General features: G+C 35.0%; 1 protein-coding gene across 1 annotated transcript; it reads left to right on the plus strand.

Moving 5' to 3' along the window:
- The first annotated feature begins 12,551 nt into the window (after positions 1 to 12,551).
- Positions 12,552 to 13,641, plus strand: LOC6640355. Its single transcript, XM_002063139.4, has 2 exons — positions 12,552 to 13,356; positions 13,511 to 13,641. The coding sequence occupies exons 1-2, from the start codon at positions 12,626 to 12,628 to the stop codon at positions 13,611 to 13,613; spliced, it is 834 nt and encodes a 277-aa protein (XP_002063175.2). The 5' UTR covers positions 12,552 to 12,625; the 3' UTR covers positions 13,614 to 13,641.
- The last annotated feature ends 3,306 nt before the right edge of the window (positions 13,642 to 16,947 follow it).

Here is a 16,947-nt window from a genome sequence, read left to right on the forward strand (position 1 = left end):
GAAAACTATGCAGGAACTAATTTTCTTTTCAACTTCCGATTTATTTTATAATTCATCTCTGATTAGAACTATACGACTATCGTTATAAAGTATTTTAAGCATCCCTTTCAAGTTTTAACAACATTTATTTAAGAACATCCCTTTCCAGTTAATTTGAGCATCGCCTTCTAGTTTTGGGAAAATATGCCTCTCTAAAAAATATTAGGGTAAACTTTTCTTTGTGGCATAAAAAATAAAATTTAGTTTGAACTAAATTAGATAAAGTAAAGTTAAAATCACTAAATAGTTGATTATTTAATTAATGCTAACAAATGTTTCCAACTTGCAGGTCATGGCAATATAATATGAAGTTTCTCTAATGAACAGCAAATTGTCCTTGCTAAAGCAATTAAAGTGGCCAGCTGAGCAAACAAAAAAAAAAAGTTGTGGAAAACTTTTTGTTTATCCTTTTCCACTAATGTGTTTTTTCTACTCATTTTTTTTTCATTCACAATTTTTCTTTTGCAATAGCTCGACGACTGAGTGCAATTTTCAATGGCATTTTCCATTTATTTCGCACTTTGCATATTTTACGAACTGCAAAGTAGACAACTTTTGTTTTAAAACTGTCAACGCCTACAATGCGCCTTATAAAAAACGAAGGGAGAAAAAAAGGGGGTAGAAAATTGGAGAAAAAAGGGGGAGCAAAGGCAATTGATGCTGCGTTTCAAAAGGGCAAGGGGAAAATCCCTAATAAAATAAATTGTTTCAATGCACGAAAAGTAATCCGCTTTACGGTCTCAGTCTCCCATTCGCAGTTGTTTCATTCCTTGCGGTTTAAGATTTATGCACTGCAAAGACTTTTCTTTTCCTTTTTTCTCTATTTTCCATTTCTTTCAGATTTCTTTCGTTTCGTTTTCGCTTGGTGAAAGCGAAAGGGGTAAGAGCAGGGCCATTATTTTGGGATGGGCCACCGACACGGTGTGCCCATAAATTAGCTACACGGAATGTTTTCTTTTTGCCCTGTTTTCTTTTTGTTCTTCTCCTTTTGTTGCCTTGGAACTTAAACACAGTTAATCCTTGCATTGCTGGCAAAACAAAGTTTGGCAATTTCTTTGGGCCTTCCTTGCGGTTTTTATTCTGCCTAAATTTTCAATTAAAGTGTTGAAAATTTAAAGTCTCTGTAGCTTAACGGTATGCGAAACACATGACAAATTAGCTTTCTAATGAGCTGAGACATAAATCTTGACATGTTTTCAGTCGCTTTCCTTCTCCTTCTCCCTTTACATATCTCTTTGTGTGCGTTGCCGCGACACGTGTTCCTTTACCTTGATGTTAGGCATAAGACATTAAGACTTCATTACAAGGACATGTCGTAATTCCACCCTGTATTATGTTACCCAAGTGTTACCCAGGCCTGAAGTGTTAATACAAAAACAAGTGACTCAGAATGTTTAAATAGTTGAAGTGATTTCACTAATGATTCAAAGTAAATTTCAAGAACATAAAATTTACTTTGGAAACTTGAGCCAGTTTTTGTAAAGTGCTCAAACTTTTACCGAATGAATATATTTCTGATTTCATTTCAGGATTAATTTGTCAAGCCAAGGTGAGGGTTCAGGATATAAAGTATTCTGAAGATGTGGTGCTCTCACCAGGAAACATCATAACAACACTTTCTACTCACAGGTTTCAGAGTCGTTTTCGCAAAAAAAACGGATTAACATGATTAAATTAAATAAATTCTTACTTATTTGATGTGGTTTTCTATTTCATTCTTGATGAAACTTATTCCCAACATTTTTTTTGCTGTATATGCATAACACCCTTTACTTACATCTCACCTAGAAGGTTTCAACAGTTGTCTGGCTAAAATAAGGAAGAAAAGTCATATAAGATGTTACTTTTTTTAAAAATGAATTTGATTTTGTTATGTTAAACATTGATTTTAGTTAAATTAAACGAAATCTATCGCATATTTAGGACTAAAGATAATCAAATCAAAAACAATCTTGTTAACTATACGCTAAAATATTATGACTTAAACAGTTCGACAAAGATTTTCTCGGCTGGAAATAACATTTATCATGTAATCCTTATTCAATCGGTTCTAATCAGTCATTTTCCAATTAAAATTTTCTTTTTGAAATGGTAGCATGAAGGTGTTATCTATTTAGAAATTGTCTATTATTAAACCACCCACTAGGATAAGTCCACTTCCTTTACAACGTAGTAGCAAAACATAGCAAAACCAAATGCCTCTTATCACTTTTCCTACTCTTACTTATATATTTTCCAAATGCACCTAAAAATGCTTAAAAGGGACTTACCCCGTCCAAAAAACGAAACTTAAGCTAAAATTATGAGTTTTGCCATTTAATATTCATCATTTTTCCCATAAAATCTTTTAAAAGACATTTTCAGTTTGCAAGTTATATATATTATATATAAAACCTCATCTAATTGAAGTCAATGACGCAACTCTAGACGACTTAAAGGTCAATGCCGTGAAATAACTTGTAAATATTTTAAAAGCCACTTGAATATGCCCACATAAATCTGTGAAGCAGCTGTTATAAATAATAAAAGAAATATATATACATATACATATACATATACATATACATACATATATGTATTGTGTGCATACATATATTTATATTTAAATGCACATAAATTTGACTTAAGGGGACTGTTGGTTATTAAACTGTAGTAAAACTGGCAACAAAACTGGCTCAAATCGCTGCCTACTTCTTGGCGGCATAGCCAATGAAGTCAAAGCTAAAAGTTGAAGCTCATGCTAGGCAGTAAAAGGCCTAACACTCAGACTATTATTAGCATAATAAAAATACTCACACACACACACACATGATGGCAATGGCCAAACGGAATGGCAATGGCCATGACTACGATGATGATGACGATGATGATGAGGGCTAAGCCTAGAGGGGATTGTCAGAAGTCAGTTACAGTTCCAGTTACTGTTTGCTGTTCTTTGGATGGACAATATAATTTTATGGTCACAATTTTTATGATTGCTGAAAAGGGGCGGTTGGTCTCAATCTGTATCTGTATCTTTTAGGTAAGGCGTTGAAAGACTAAGGCTAACATAAAATTTAAATGTTATGGTCAATGATTTTCCCTACACGTGTATGGATAAATGCACAAAACAAATTTCTGCCCGTGTTATTCCACATTAAAAAATTTTTCAAAATGGCCATGGAAAATGCAGATGATATTAAATGATTCCCAACCTCCCGCATTCCGTTTTTAGACCATTCTGACCGCAAATGGCAAATGGTGTGCGTCTGGTTCGCCCTCACTTACCTGGTTACAGGTGCCAACTGCTGTTACGGATGCCTTTGTCTGGGGTGCATGTTTTAATTAAATATTCCATTTGCCTAAACCTCGAAAACCAGCAAACCAGCAAGAGCAGTTAGTTCCCAGTTAGAGGTGGCATAGACTGAAGTGGACTCTAGTGCATAAATTCCAGCTCCATGGGCGCCATGTGCTGCTATATTCACATATGCGTTTGCATAAAGGATTAAATTCTGAATCGCAGAGAGTGATTGAGAGAGCATTGGGCATTGCTTTAATATTGTTAAAGTTATATCAACTCATCATATATCGAATTTCAATTAGCCATAAAAATCACAATTTTTGTTCATTCCAGCGGAAATGTAAATGCATTTTGAAATGCCATGGCCAATAATGAACCACAAACATTTTAACAACTGAATAAATAAAGCAATGTTTATTGTATGCCATTAATTGCCGTTGGCCATGTATTTAATGTAATCTTTTAATTACGTATACGCCGCATTGTTTCCATGACTCTCTCTCTCTTTCTCTCTCTACATTTTAAAATACAGTTTTTGGCAGTGTTTTTAATGACTTTATTTGATTTTTTGTTTCTTCTTTTTTGGTAAATTAATTTTCCAAATATTTGTAGTTGGCTAATGAAATGTAAAAATAACTTTAAATATTATTTTAATTAAAAGAAGCTATTAAATGAATCGTTGACTTCTGTAATAGTATTTTTGGTATATTTTAATATTTATTAAAAAGTTGAGTTTGTAATGTCAAAGTTGTGGAAAACTCTAATTGAAATACCTTCACATAAAATATTCTGCGTTAATTTTTTAATTTATTTCTTTGTTTGTCATGTAGTGATATGATATATCAAACAACAATAAACTTGGTTATAAATTATAAAGCTTTATATGGGAATATAAGAATTATACCAACTTGAAAAAGTAATTAACAAATTTGTTAGATAATATGTCATTCACAAAGGAAAGGATTTAAAATTTAGTTGTCTGCATCTCCTAAGAAACAGCTGGAAAATTGCATCAACAATACGCAAAAGTGACATCGACACTTTTAGAAATATGCAGTCTGATAATCCTGAATAATTTCTTCAAATGACCTTGGAGTAAATGGCAATTTGATTTCCATTTGTTTTATCCTTTCTTTTTGAGAACTATCTTTACAGCTGTAGGTAAAATAGAAATTGAATGATTAACCAAAATATAAATGAAGAACAGAATATACTAAAGGATTAAATAAATACATATATTCAATCCTTTTTAAAACATTTTGACAGACAAACGGGTTTGCCTGGTTCATCTCGACTTAAGTCAAGAATGCTGATCCAGTACATTTATTTCTCAAAAGATTTCAAAAACTTCCTTCTGCCTTTTACAAAAATTTTGGAGACCTTAATATACCATTTCACCATCTGGAGCATGGTATAAGGATAACAAAAAAATATTGCAAATTGTATATATTTTTGAATACTTCTTTAGCTCAATAAAGGACTCTATTCTATAATTAGCATTAAAATTACAAATTCGTTTAGAACTTAATTTCGTGGAAGGCCTTTCAACATTTTCGCCGATATATTAATGGAAATCAAAGTCATTAAAATTCAATGAAATCAAACATAAATTAAAATTATTCCAATTTACATTTGAGTGTAGGCAAGGCAACACAACGTGACACATAATTCACTTTGCGCATAAAAATTTTTAATGAAAAAAATGTCAAAAGAAAAGCGAAAAAGTTTTCCACGAGTCCTGTAACCCCGAGGGGGCAAGAAGGTGTATGAACAATGGGACAAGGCGGCAAGGGAAGCGGAAGTAATGCCAAATAGGAAAACGAACCCAGGCGCCAACACATAATAATGCCATCATCATCTCCATCATCGTCATCATCATCATCGGGGCCATTGATGGCAAGAAAAGGAAACCGGCAGGAAAATGGAAAAGGAAAGAAAAACCCCCAAACAAATAACAACAAAAAAAAAAAAGAGCAATGTATCGACAAGAGAGTGAGCAACAAATGATGAAAGATGCTTTAAATTAACAAGAAGCACCAAGGACATCGACATGGACACGAGGCTGGCAAATGCAAATACAAGTCAGGCAAATAAATTAGATTCCTGGGGGCAACAGGAGGACAATGAGCCACAGCAGCCACAGCACGCGCAGGATTACGCAAAAGAAGAAGAATAAGACGAACAGCCAAAAAGGACACTAACCATTCCTTGGCTTGAACTTGTTCAGTCTTTCTTTTGTATTTTTGCTGGTTCGTTAGCCATTTTGGTTATGTTTTTTTTTTGTACATTGGGACCGTCCTCTATTTTGAAGGCCAAATGTCAATAAGTTAAGTGGGCATGGTCACAGTTAACGCCCACAGCCAAGAGACTATGTGTGACTGGAATGAGCAATAACAAAAGTCTTTGCCTGGTATCCCATAAATATGATTAAAACATCTTTGCCAAAGCGCCAAGTGATAAATGCTCAAAGTTTTGTCTTTCAGCTTAAAGTTATATATCTCTCTCTTACTCTCTCTATCGCTATCTCTCTCAATTTTTAGCCCTTAGCCTTAGAGATGCCTGATATAAATCCAATTTAGTAGAGCCCATAAAATTGTGAGGAGTTTCGCCCACTTAACTATTTGCATGATAAAAATCTTTCATCAAGTCGAAAACAATCTCAGCGTTCAAAACGAAACTCAAAGTCAGCTTCTGCTGCATAATTCGACAATTCCAGGATTTCGCTTTTGTGTGGTAAACACCTAAAGTAGTAAACTGGGATTTAAGCATCCACACACACACACACACTGAGACACACACACAAACACACTGGGTTGAGGGGAATCTCTTGGTGCTCACCTACGTGTCTATAAAAATTTTACGTTGTTGCCAACAAACGGCAGGGACAAAAAGTTTCTCTACAGTAGCAACAGCAGCAGCAGCAGCCAATGGGTTTCTTCTTTTTTTCCTGGGTGGAAGGGAAAAACCTTATACTATATACAGGATATGCCTTTTATTGCTATGCGAGCATGGGAAATTGTGATGCCCGAATACATACATAAATTGTTCGTTATATGCGGGTGGCTAAGGAGAAAAAGAGAGAAAGAGAGAGAGAGAAAAGACGAAGGGCAACAGTTTGGTTGGTTGCATCCATTGAAGCAGCTAAAACCCAATAGGGACATTATGTCGTCAGAAAGAATCTATAGAATATGTAAAATACTTTTGCCAAAAAAGATTAAAAAATTTTGCAATTTTAATATCCCAAGCTCAGGCAAAGAAAAGAGAAACAAAAAGTAAATGCAAAATTGAAAGAAAACCTTAGCCCAACTTGGCTTTGCCGAACAGACAAAGTCGCTGAGCAAACAAACAAAATAAAGTTACTTTGCAAAAAAAAGAAAAAAATCGAAGGGTTAGTTTTGTGATGGGATGAAATACCCCATAATGTTTGCTTGTTTGTTTGTTGATCTCTGCTGGGGTGCTGTAATTGTTTTTCACAGAAAAAGTTTACCAAAAAAATGTCCCAGCTGGTCTTTAGGAAAACTATATAATTTGAAAAAATCGGACTTTAAATTGAAATTCACAGTATTTAAATATGAAACTAGGAAATAAGCATCAAAGGCCTTAGGTATTCTGTATATACCATTATCGTAAAGAATTTTCAAGTTTCTTTTACTACGTTGAAATCTTTTCTAGGGGTTAAATTCAGCTATTAAATTGTTTTACAATTTATTGTTTCATTTATAAAATTATGAAATGAATTAAGTACACACTTACCTGTTTTGAAAGAATTAACATAAATGTATTGCAATTCAAAAACAATCTTATCACTCTATATCACTTTACGTCTGAATTTATTTCGAATATCTTTTATAATGCTCAGAGCTAGTCCACAAATGTTTGTATTCGTTTCGCTATCATTTCAAAAACTTCGTACTGTCAAAAGACACGACTTAGAATACTGAGATCAAAAAGATATAAATTCGGTCAAAAGTTAGATAGGGGTGCCCGAAACCAGAACGTGCCCACAACAAGTACACATACCCTATATAAACTCTAATCACTTCTGAAGCTAAGAAGGCCATGAATAGAGATACGTGGTTCAAATGACACTTATGATTATTTGAATGTAACTTCAGATTATAGGCTAATAAAATCCTTCGGAACTAGATTCTACTGACTTCAACATCTTGATTTTATATAGCGCAAAACTGTTATCAAAATCGAGAAAGAATAATTCTTTTTTCTATAAATTTTTCACATAAGTTTACCGAAAAGTCGAAGCTTCTTAAAATTTGTGTGGGATATCTAACCAAATTTATTTTAAAAATTCAAGTAACAGGCAATTTGTTTTTCTATGCTATATAAGTTCTTAAGCATTCTTTGAAGTGGAGCTACATTTCATCAAATTAAATTTCAGAATTTTTCATAAAAGTATTTCTTACAATGCTGATTATTAAATGATCTAAATGACAAGTGACTTCATACCCATTTCCATAAAAATAAGCAAAAATTGTAAAGTTCTTAAATTCAATATTTAGTCAACAGCACTGGGCAGTGTCCTGCCAAAAAAAAAAGGGAGAAATGAAGAAGGAAAAAAGAAGCCCATAAGCCCCTTAGTATTGTGGCGTCCATTAGCATTCGCTTATTAGGCAGCCCGCGTGCACCTTGCCAACCAACAGGAACAACAGCATCTTCCGGTTACCCCGAGAAACCAAGACAAAGACGAAGCCCCAAGACGAAGAGGTTGTAGGTTGCCTAGCCAAAAAATACATAATATGATGGGAGGCACCCCCAACTCTTAGCCAGGCAAACGGGAAAAAAGAAGACGTTAGCACACACACAAGGAAAGGAACCCCAACCCTAGGATAGGTATCCATGCCTTGGCATTTAAGATAAATGATCGCCTGCCAACAATGCACAAAGAGTCACAAAAAGTTTGGTCACGTTTGTGCTATTTGGCGGCCCGGGCATATGCTCCAAATGCTAACTGTGTGGGGAGTGGGCGATTGAGATGGCCGAAATGATGGGGATGGTTGGATGAGGGTGTTGTCTAGCATCATGCATTTACCTTGGCGCCATTTTAATATATTTCGGTTTAAAATTCAAGACACATGCAGCAGCTTAAACGTTTTAGAAATCTATTTTTCAAAAAATACCAAGGACACCGTAACGGGGGGAGTCTGCAGGTTGACAGGCACGAATGGAACAGTCATCATGTGTGTGTTGTGTGTGTGTGTGTGTGTGTGTTTATATTATAATTGAAACGTCTGGCACGGTCTGGTCTATTTTGCAGGTGAAAGCAAAGTTTTCGCTTTTCATTCCATTCGATACAATAGCAACAAGAAGTAGCCCAAAACTAATATTGCCGTATAGTGCAAGATTAATCCAACATTTATGTCGGATGGCAGACGCATGTGACTCATTACTTGCTGGGCCATCTTCATCTTAAGGCACTGTTCATAGAGATAGATATTGTGCTCGATTATCGTATGTTCCACCCTTTGCCAGTTCTGCAGTTGCTTATAGAACTTTTCATAGCTCAATGTAATCGCTTGCTCATAGATTTGGGCTACTAGATGGGGCGGTATTTTTGAATCCAAATGAGGGAATGTGATTTCAGTCAGAGGCTGCAATTGGCCCAGTCCATGTTCACCGTTGTCATTCTGCAAACGTAAGACTATGCACCGCAAGATGTTCTCCTGAAGCGGTGGCAAGGATATATTATTCAATTGTTTCGCTAAAGTCATCGTTCTTAATGCATCGATATAATTTCCACGAAATATTTGTAATATGACTGTATCGGCCAATTTGCGTTGCTGTCGTGTCAAACGTATGGATATTGTGGACATGACTAAAAGAAATTGAAGAAAACTAAAATTATTCAAATTTTCTTCTATTTGGTTTTCTCAAATTTTAAATTTACATTCATGGAATGTAAGAATTTTTTCAGTAAGAATTTTTTGTCTACGCTTGCTTTATTTTAAAAGTTTTTCCTTTCCTATTATAATTTTTTTTTTTTTTTTTGTCAACATAAATCGAGTGTAGCAGCCACATATGGTTGCAACATTACAAGTGGCGTCTGCCTCGGCAATTGAAATGGAAATCAAAGTAGGCGTTCATGAGTTAAACACTCGAGAAGCGCACAGCGCACATGGAACACAAAAATGGCGAACGTAAAACGGAACGGAAGTAGCAATGTGACAAAGTCGCCTGCCACCAGTGAACACTTGTGGTTTACGACCTGAAGGCTTTGGCTCTAGCTCCATCTTGCGTGGAGAAATAAAATCACAGGACGACTGCCAGGACGAAAGAAGAGTGCTGTTGCCTGCTGTTTGATACAGAGCGCTTCTAGCTCAAGTGTTTTTTTTGCCATTTTGATGCCCTGTCTTCGGAGAGAAGCATGAAGAAGGATATATTAAGTTCTTCAAAATGCATGAGTATTAGCAGCAGTGAGAAGTATTTCCGGCTACAAACATAATTTACACATGTACATACATTCCAACATTATATATTTATAACCAGATATTCTTATTCAACAGCATGACTTATGTTTACAATGTGAGACCTTCGACTGCTTGTGAATTTAATGGCTAAGATAATCAGTTATAGATTTATTGTAGATCAATTTATGGAGAACTTGAATCCATTGAACCATAAATATCACTTTACATAGCTTTTGGCAAACTTTTAGGAAAGGTTGTTTAGTTGACATGTTTAACTGTCGTTGAATCAGATTATTTCCTAATTTTGGAGCTTAAATAATCTAGTATATAGACATGTTATAAATTTTAAAACTCTTTCCAAAATTAGTAAACAAAAATCGAATAAAAAGTTATACATTTTACTTAAGTTGTAGTTTATCTCTTATGAGAGAAGTTTGTATCATACCACTTTTTTACCAATTGCTATTGAAAAAAGTGTTTAAAGTTGGGCACTTTTAAAGGAAACATTTCAAAATAATAATAAAAAATAAAAAATAAAAAAAAATTATAAAATAATGAAGAATATATAAATACAAATCTTCCCTTTACAAAATATGAGTTTCTGCTGAACAAATGCTTTACCAAAAAAAATATATTCACATCTAAGGTCTGATAGTCCCAATTGTTATTATAATTGGGTGCTCAGATTGAAGCACAATCTAATTAGTTTTATAATGATTAATAAAAACTTAGATTTAATTAAATTAGGCACTTTGGTCTGTTGAACCTTTTCCTTATTGCTCTTGATAAACTTTTACTGCAAGGTGTAATAAAAGCGTCTACTTATGGTCTTCCTATTGGAGATCATGCTAAGGAAGAGTTGCCTTTTTGTAGATCCACCTTAATAAAGCTTCGTTTGCAAAGGTAAGATAAATTTGACATAGGCCAATGCGGAAATTAAAGAAACTGAACTCTAAAAGATCGCATAAAATATTCTGCGAATGCAAGTTATAGATAAAATTGTATATAAGATGAAATTAAACCAACTAAAATGGCAAGCTTCACATAAATGAAATTAAAGATTTTATAGATCTAATAAATAAGAAGATTTTACACCGATAACTCAAATTATATATGGCACTATGACTACTCCCTCTACTAGCCAATAAACATCTTGTAACATGGGTAACCTCCAGTCGAATAATCCTTTATTTTTTTGTTTTTGCTTTTTATGATATGCTGCATCACTGTGCTTTTCGCATTTTTCGCTCTGCCACATTGCTCAAAAATTTATTATTCTCGTCTAGATGAGTTCATTATTCCAGCAGCGGTTGTCGAATGCGAAAACAATTTAATTTTATTGTTTTGCACATAAATATAAATTTCTGTGAAACGGAATTATGCATTGTAAAACAAAAGGAATGAAATATCATATGAAATTTTCAAAAGGACAAACACACACACAGACGCACACTCGCACACACAGACGTATGTGAGGAGGATTGCTTGGCCATATAATTGAGTCACGTTTGCTCAGGGATTATTCTTGTTTGCCTTAGAGAAATATTCAGATTTATGCCGCGTGGGAAATTATATGAAATTGGCTTTTTGTTGTGATTTATGCTAGAAGGATAAAATATGAAATCGATGCGTGTACTTTTAAGCCAGGTCAATATATATTAATCGAGTGCTTTAACGAAAAACTAAAACTATATGCAAACCAAAACTTTAACCTGCATTATGAACACAAATAAACGTATTTTGTATGATATTATATGAAAAGGGGGGGGGCGCTACGTGTTTATAATGCCAATAACCTTTTCTATCCCCTCTTTCACTCTCTATCCCACTCTTTTTCTCTTGTCATGTCAACAGGAAAGAAACTAATACAGAATGAAGGACACGAAACATAGAAAAATCAAAATTCGTGTTGGCATGCAAGTTCAATGCCTTCTTCTGAGCTGGCAACTGACAACTGCCCTGGCAACTCTAGACCAACTTGTAAACAGGCAAACGAAAATTTAATTTATCTGTATCAGTTCACCCAGAGTAACATTGCCACTCCCCCATTTTCCAATAGGACAGAGGCAAGTGCCGTCAGCTGGAGAGTTAGATAGACAGAACACATGTTTCAACAAATTCATCTGCCATGTCACAATGCGCAACGGTATGCAGAAATATTTCTATGAAGAAGGGAAAAAGGACTTTACTAGGCAGCTAGAAATATGAAGGGAGTCGGTAAAGGAATGGAGTTTCTACCCAGGCTGCTGCTGCTGCTGCACGTGACAAGACTCTAGGAAAAAGTGAAACTGGGCAAAAATGTATATGTTTCTTGGAGTCAGCTGGGCGGGCTTTTAAAGTGAAAGATGATCCCACCCCCAAGCTCCTCCCTTCCCATCTCCTGATGCATTAAAGATGGGCCAGTCCCTTGTGCTGACGGCTGTCAGCGCTTGAACGAGGCAAGTGTCATTAATCAAATGATGCCCAATAAGTTTCAACCCCTTCATTCTCAGCACCTCCTACTCTCAGCCATCTCTGTTAACCCATTTTTGAAATATGAACTTTTTTCCCGTTTATTTTTTTTCTTCTTGTTGTTGTTGTTGGTTTTTTGGTTTTTGGAGCCCGGCAGTCATTAATAAATTAGGGGTTAAAATGCCATAACAACAGGAAGAGCGGATGAAAAGTTATTTATTTAATTGAAAGCGAAACCCAAGCGAAAGGATTTGTTTAACTCAATTAAATTAGTGGGCACGAGGGAGACAGAGAAGGAAGTTAAATTTAGATTTAACTTTGATTTTACGATCCAAACAGTTGGCTTCTCGTATAATGTTTATTTTCAGTTTTGATTTCATTTTGATTATACTACAAAAAGTTAATAAAGTTTCTATGAAATTTAATTTAGAATATGTGGAATTCTGGAAAATGCTGCGCCTTGGGTTTACCCAAAATCCTTGAGAATGAGAGTGAAATACTAACAGTTAGCGAATTGCCAGCAAATACTAGTTTCAATGAAGAAGAGGAAACCGATTTGGATTCCATCTATGATGAACTAGAGACTATGAAACAGAAGTTGCTAACATTACGCAGTAAATTGATAATAACACCAATGGACAAATGTCAACAAAAGATGGAGAAGGAGGAGCAGGAGGAGCAGGAGGACAGCGTAGATGAAATGCTCACACCTGTTCAGCAGCAACTCAATACATTGAGGCGCCAAAATTGTATCCTTAGATGTCAACTACACGAAATGGCTAAGCATCTGTATGCCACACGAAAGGACATCGAGGAGTATAAAGCCTTGCAATGTCAACTCACACAAAATTTGCAAAAATTTTGCAAAGAATTGAAGATCTTTGATGCCTTTAAAGCAAATGCCATACATCATTTTGGCTTATGCATTGAACGTTGGGAACAGCATAAAAATAGTAAAATCTTGGCGAAAACCTTTATGGATATGATGTGCAAATTTCGTATATCTTCCACGGGAATGCATCGTGGTCATGTGACCCTAAATTGCCATCAGCAAGTACGTAATGATGCGATAATGGAATTAGTATTGATTCGTGTCTTGCTATGCCATATATATGAGACTCTGATGGATAATTTCAATTTCTTTGCCAGGCGTATGAGTTCAAAGTGTGTTCCTAGCCCCTAGGATAGGAGAAACGTATTTAAACTGTGATCAACTAATGAAATCTCTATTAACAAATGATTAGTTGAAAACTGTTTGAAAATGCTTCCCCATCTCCCCCATTTACATATATATATATATTTTAAAATACTTTTGCAGAATGACTGACGATAGCTGGAACTCCTTTTTGGACCATGGCAGCATGTATATTAAATCACCAAACAATTCTTTTATATCCCATTATTCCCTTTTGCGCGATTAAAAGAAATCTCTGCACTTGGTTTAATTTATTTAGATTGCTTTATTTTTAATTACTTTTGAATTGTGGCTCAATTAAATTGATGGCCATGATTTTGTTGGTGGTGGCATCAATTTCAAAGTCCAAACAGTATTAAACTTCCTATGTATGTACATTCGAAATGGCTTTATCAAATTCGTTGCCAAATCCGACTTAGTTACAACAAATGTGCACGCATTCCCACCAGGATAAGAGGCAAAAGGCAGGCGCCAAAGCAGCTAAATACGAAACAGCATCAGATAAAAACAAAAGCAGATTTGTCTTTTAGCCTGCCACAGGAATATATATCCTCCATACAGGAATGAGAGAAATAGAGGAAACAACAAAAAATCACAAAAAAGGAGGATGTGGAGCTGAGCGGATGACAGCCCAAGGGCTAAGCGCCAGCAGTCATAGATGACTTCCATATTATCCTTTTTGTTGGTGTTTTTTTTTCTCCTCTTTTTCGTTTTGTTTTTGGCGGCGAAGTTGTCGAAATGCGTAAAAACTCAATTGCTGCTCTAGGATGCCAGAAAAATCGACGGGCGACCTAGCTTGGGGTTGGGTTCAGTCAGATTGAGATAACTTGGGGCAGAAACGAATTTATTGGAGTCATGTGCTGATAAGCGGTGGCCTCCCAATGCCAAAGGCAATGGCCAAATTACAATGTAACAGCCTTAGTTCAAAGCTAAACTATTAACGACTTTGAAATACCCTTTTAAAGCGTGTTTGAGACTACATTCGTAGGAAAGAGCAGTAGGTGGAGAGAGGCTTTAAAGTGACTATTCTTTTAATTTACTTTCCACAACATCAAAAAACAGAAATGAGTAAGAAAATTGAAATGTTAGTGAAAAATTATCATTCATGATGAGCTTTTCAAAGTGGTAAAGCAGATTAGAGTCTCTCAGCGCTTAATACCTGAATAGACGCTTTACTTAGAACACAATTTAGATTTTTTATTAGTAAAATATAATTTTTTCTTTAGTTATTCGAGACATTTACATTTCTTATGTTACTTTTGGTAGAGGTTCTTGTCTCTCATATTTTGTTTGCTTATCGATTTTGCGCTACGAAAACGCTAAGAAAATCTAATTAAAAACTGATTACTCTGTTACTTTAAAAGCTTAATAACATCAAATTAAATTAAAAGTTTCCGAAATTAAGAAAATGTGTGAACTTCACGTACGCAAATATAATTAACTCAATATTTGGCTATCGATTCTCAGTTTACAGCGGTTAAAACACTTTGGAATTGGCTTACACTTAACCAACTTAAACAAGAACGGAACTTTATCCTCTCACTTCTGGTAGGGTATGAGATCTATGGTTAGAAACAAGTAGAGATACACGACTACAACACTCATACAGCGACCTCCGCTACATGGCTAAAAACACAGAAAACGCATTAGATACTTTGGCTGATTCGCTGGCAGGCCACACTTTAGTACAAGGAGATGGAGTTGGAGTCAGAGTGGGAGTTAAAGTTGGAGTTCCACTTTCATCCACCTCCAACACACACAGACAAACACACACACACACACTACTGATTCCCTTCTCCAATTGGGATGTGCGATAAAAATCTGCGTAAAATGATGCGGCAATTTGATGAGCAACTAAGTTCGGGCAATTAGTTTGGTAAACGTTTTCAACTACACGTTGTTGTCGTGCGTGTTGCTGTCGACCAAAACTGTTGCACGGTCGGGGCAAATATTCTGAACGAGGGAAATGAGCAAAAACCAAGCTGAGGTTGATATGGGTGGAATGTGGGGGTCCTGAATGATGATGCCGAAATGGCATTTAGTGCTAATGTGTTTAGTGGGGCTTGAAGTTTCGGTGATTTATTGGCTTCTAGCAATAAAAGTTATCCATGTATGATTCCAGGAGCAAATCCCCTTACTCCTTTTATGATTATCAGCAATTAGCATTTCCAATTCACGTGCCTCAAACATTATTCAAATGTATATGTATAACGGCATTCAAGATTGGCTTTATTCTCCTAGACTTCTAAGATTATTCCATGGCGTTTTTCTTGTTTCTGCTTTTTCTCTGTGCTCCACTGAACTCTTTGACAACTTGGAAAACGTTTTTCCCCATCTTGCTGCTAATAAGCCAATGTCTCTAACCAAAAAGGAACAACAAGGCAAGAAGAATATTGCCTTTGGGCTGTTTTCTAGCAATTTCAAAGATACATTTCAAGTGCCTAAGTTTTACGTCGACCGCAAAAGTACAAATAATTTCCATTTGTGCCAAAGCGGCAACATTTGCATTTTTCTTGATTTTTTTTTTTTTTTTTTGCCTCTTTTTCTTTAGATTTAGACACAAACATGCCTGCCAGGCTGCCAGGCTGCTTAACTTTAACTGTAACTTAACTTGGAACCGAGTTTCTCAATCGGAGTTGGAGTCACAGTCGTACAGTTTGAGATGAAGACAAAGTCTGTTTGTATTTAAACAGCATAAGAGCGAAAGATACTATTGTATATATACATATGTATGTATGTATGTGTCTATCTACTTATAAATAAGTAGTTTGTGGACTAGGCACAAGTTTAAGATAAATATGGCATAGAATATGCTACATACATACATGAGTAGTTCTTGGGAGCACATTGCAAAAGATACAAGAAGAGTGTATACAAATACATATCCCATATTTGCATTCAAAGGGAGGTCTTTTCAGTTGATTCTTCATATGAGCAAAAGCCAAATAGCTTCAAGATATTCGCAAACAGCTGTTTTCATTCACAGATGCTTTCAGCTACAAATGTTTGTAGATCTATGGGAATGTAAAATTTTCCTTTTAAACAATTCTTATCATTGAATCATTTGACAAAAAGTGTATGAAGAAATTTAAAAAGAGTTTGAAGATTTAGAGTATCATTACTTACTTATTTTTCTTTAAGACAACTATTTATAAAGTTCAGAATGTAAAAGGAAATGACCATTCTCTTAATTAATGCTGCCAAAGTATTTGCTTTCTTCCATCCTATGACTTATTTTAGCATTAGAATAACATATAAGCAGATCAGTTTATCTTTAATATGAAAGATATTTTTATAGATTTAATTAAAATAAAAAATAAGTTTTTTAATAATACTTATTTGCAAATTTTTGAAATCTAATAATCTGTGAAGATGACGACCTCTTTAAAATGGAAATTAAACCTTACATTTAAGCCAGCTCAAGGTCTCTTCTAAAGAAAAGTTTTTCAAAGGAGGTCTCTAGGAGGAATCTAGACAAATAGCAATAATGTGAACCCTTTATAGGAAGATATAAAGGGTTTATGGGTTTATATGAAATTTTTAGACACATGTTTATGTAT

Source organism: Drosophila willistoni (assembly GCF_018902025.1).
Source record: "Drosophila willistoni isolate 14030-0811.24 chromosome 2L unlocalized genomic scaffold, UCI_dwil_1.1 Seg196, whole genome shotgun sequence".
NCBI classification, from domain to species: domain Eukaryota; kingdom Metazoa; phylum Arthropoda; class Insecta; order Diptera; family Drosophilidae; genus Drosophila; species Drosophila willistoni.

Excerpts from the sequence above, each read along its gene's own strand:
- LOC6640355 (XM_002063139.4), top strand. The coding sequence starts at position 12,626 with ATGTGGAATTCTGGAAAATGCTGCGCCTTGGGTTTACCCAAAATCCTT. Across the intron at positions 13,357-13,510 it reads GCCAGGCGTATGAGTTCAAA|AATGACTGACGATAGCTGGA; the intron begins GTGTGTTCCTAG and ends ATACTTTTGCAG.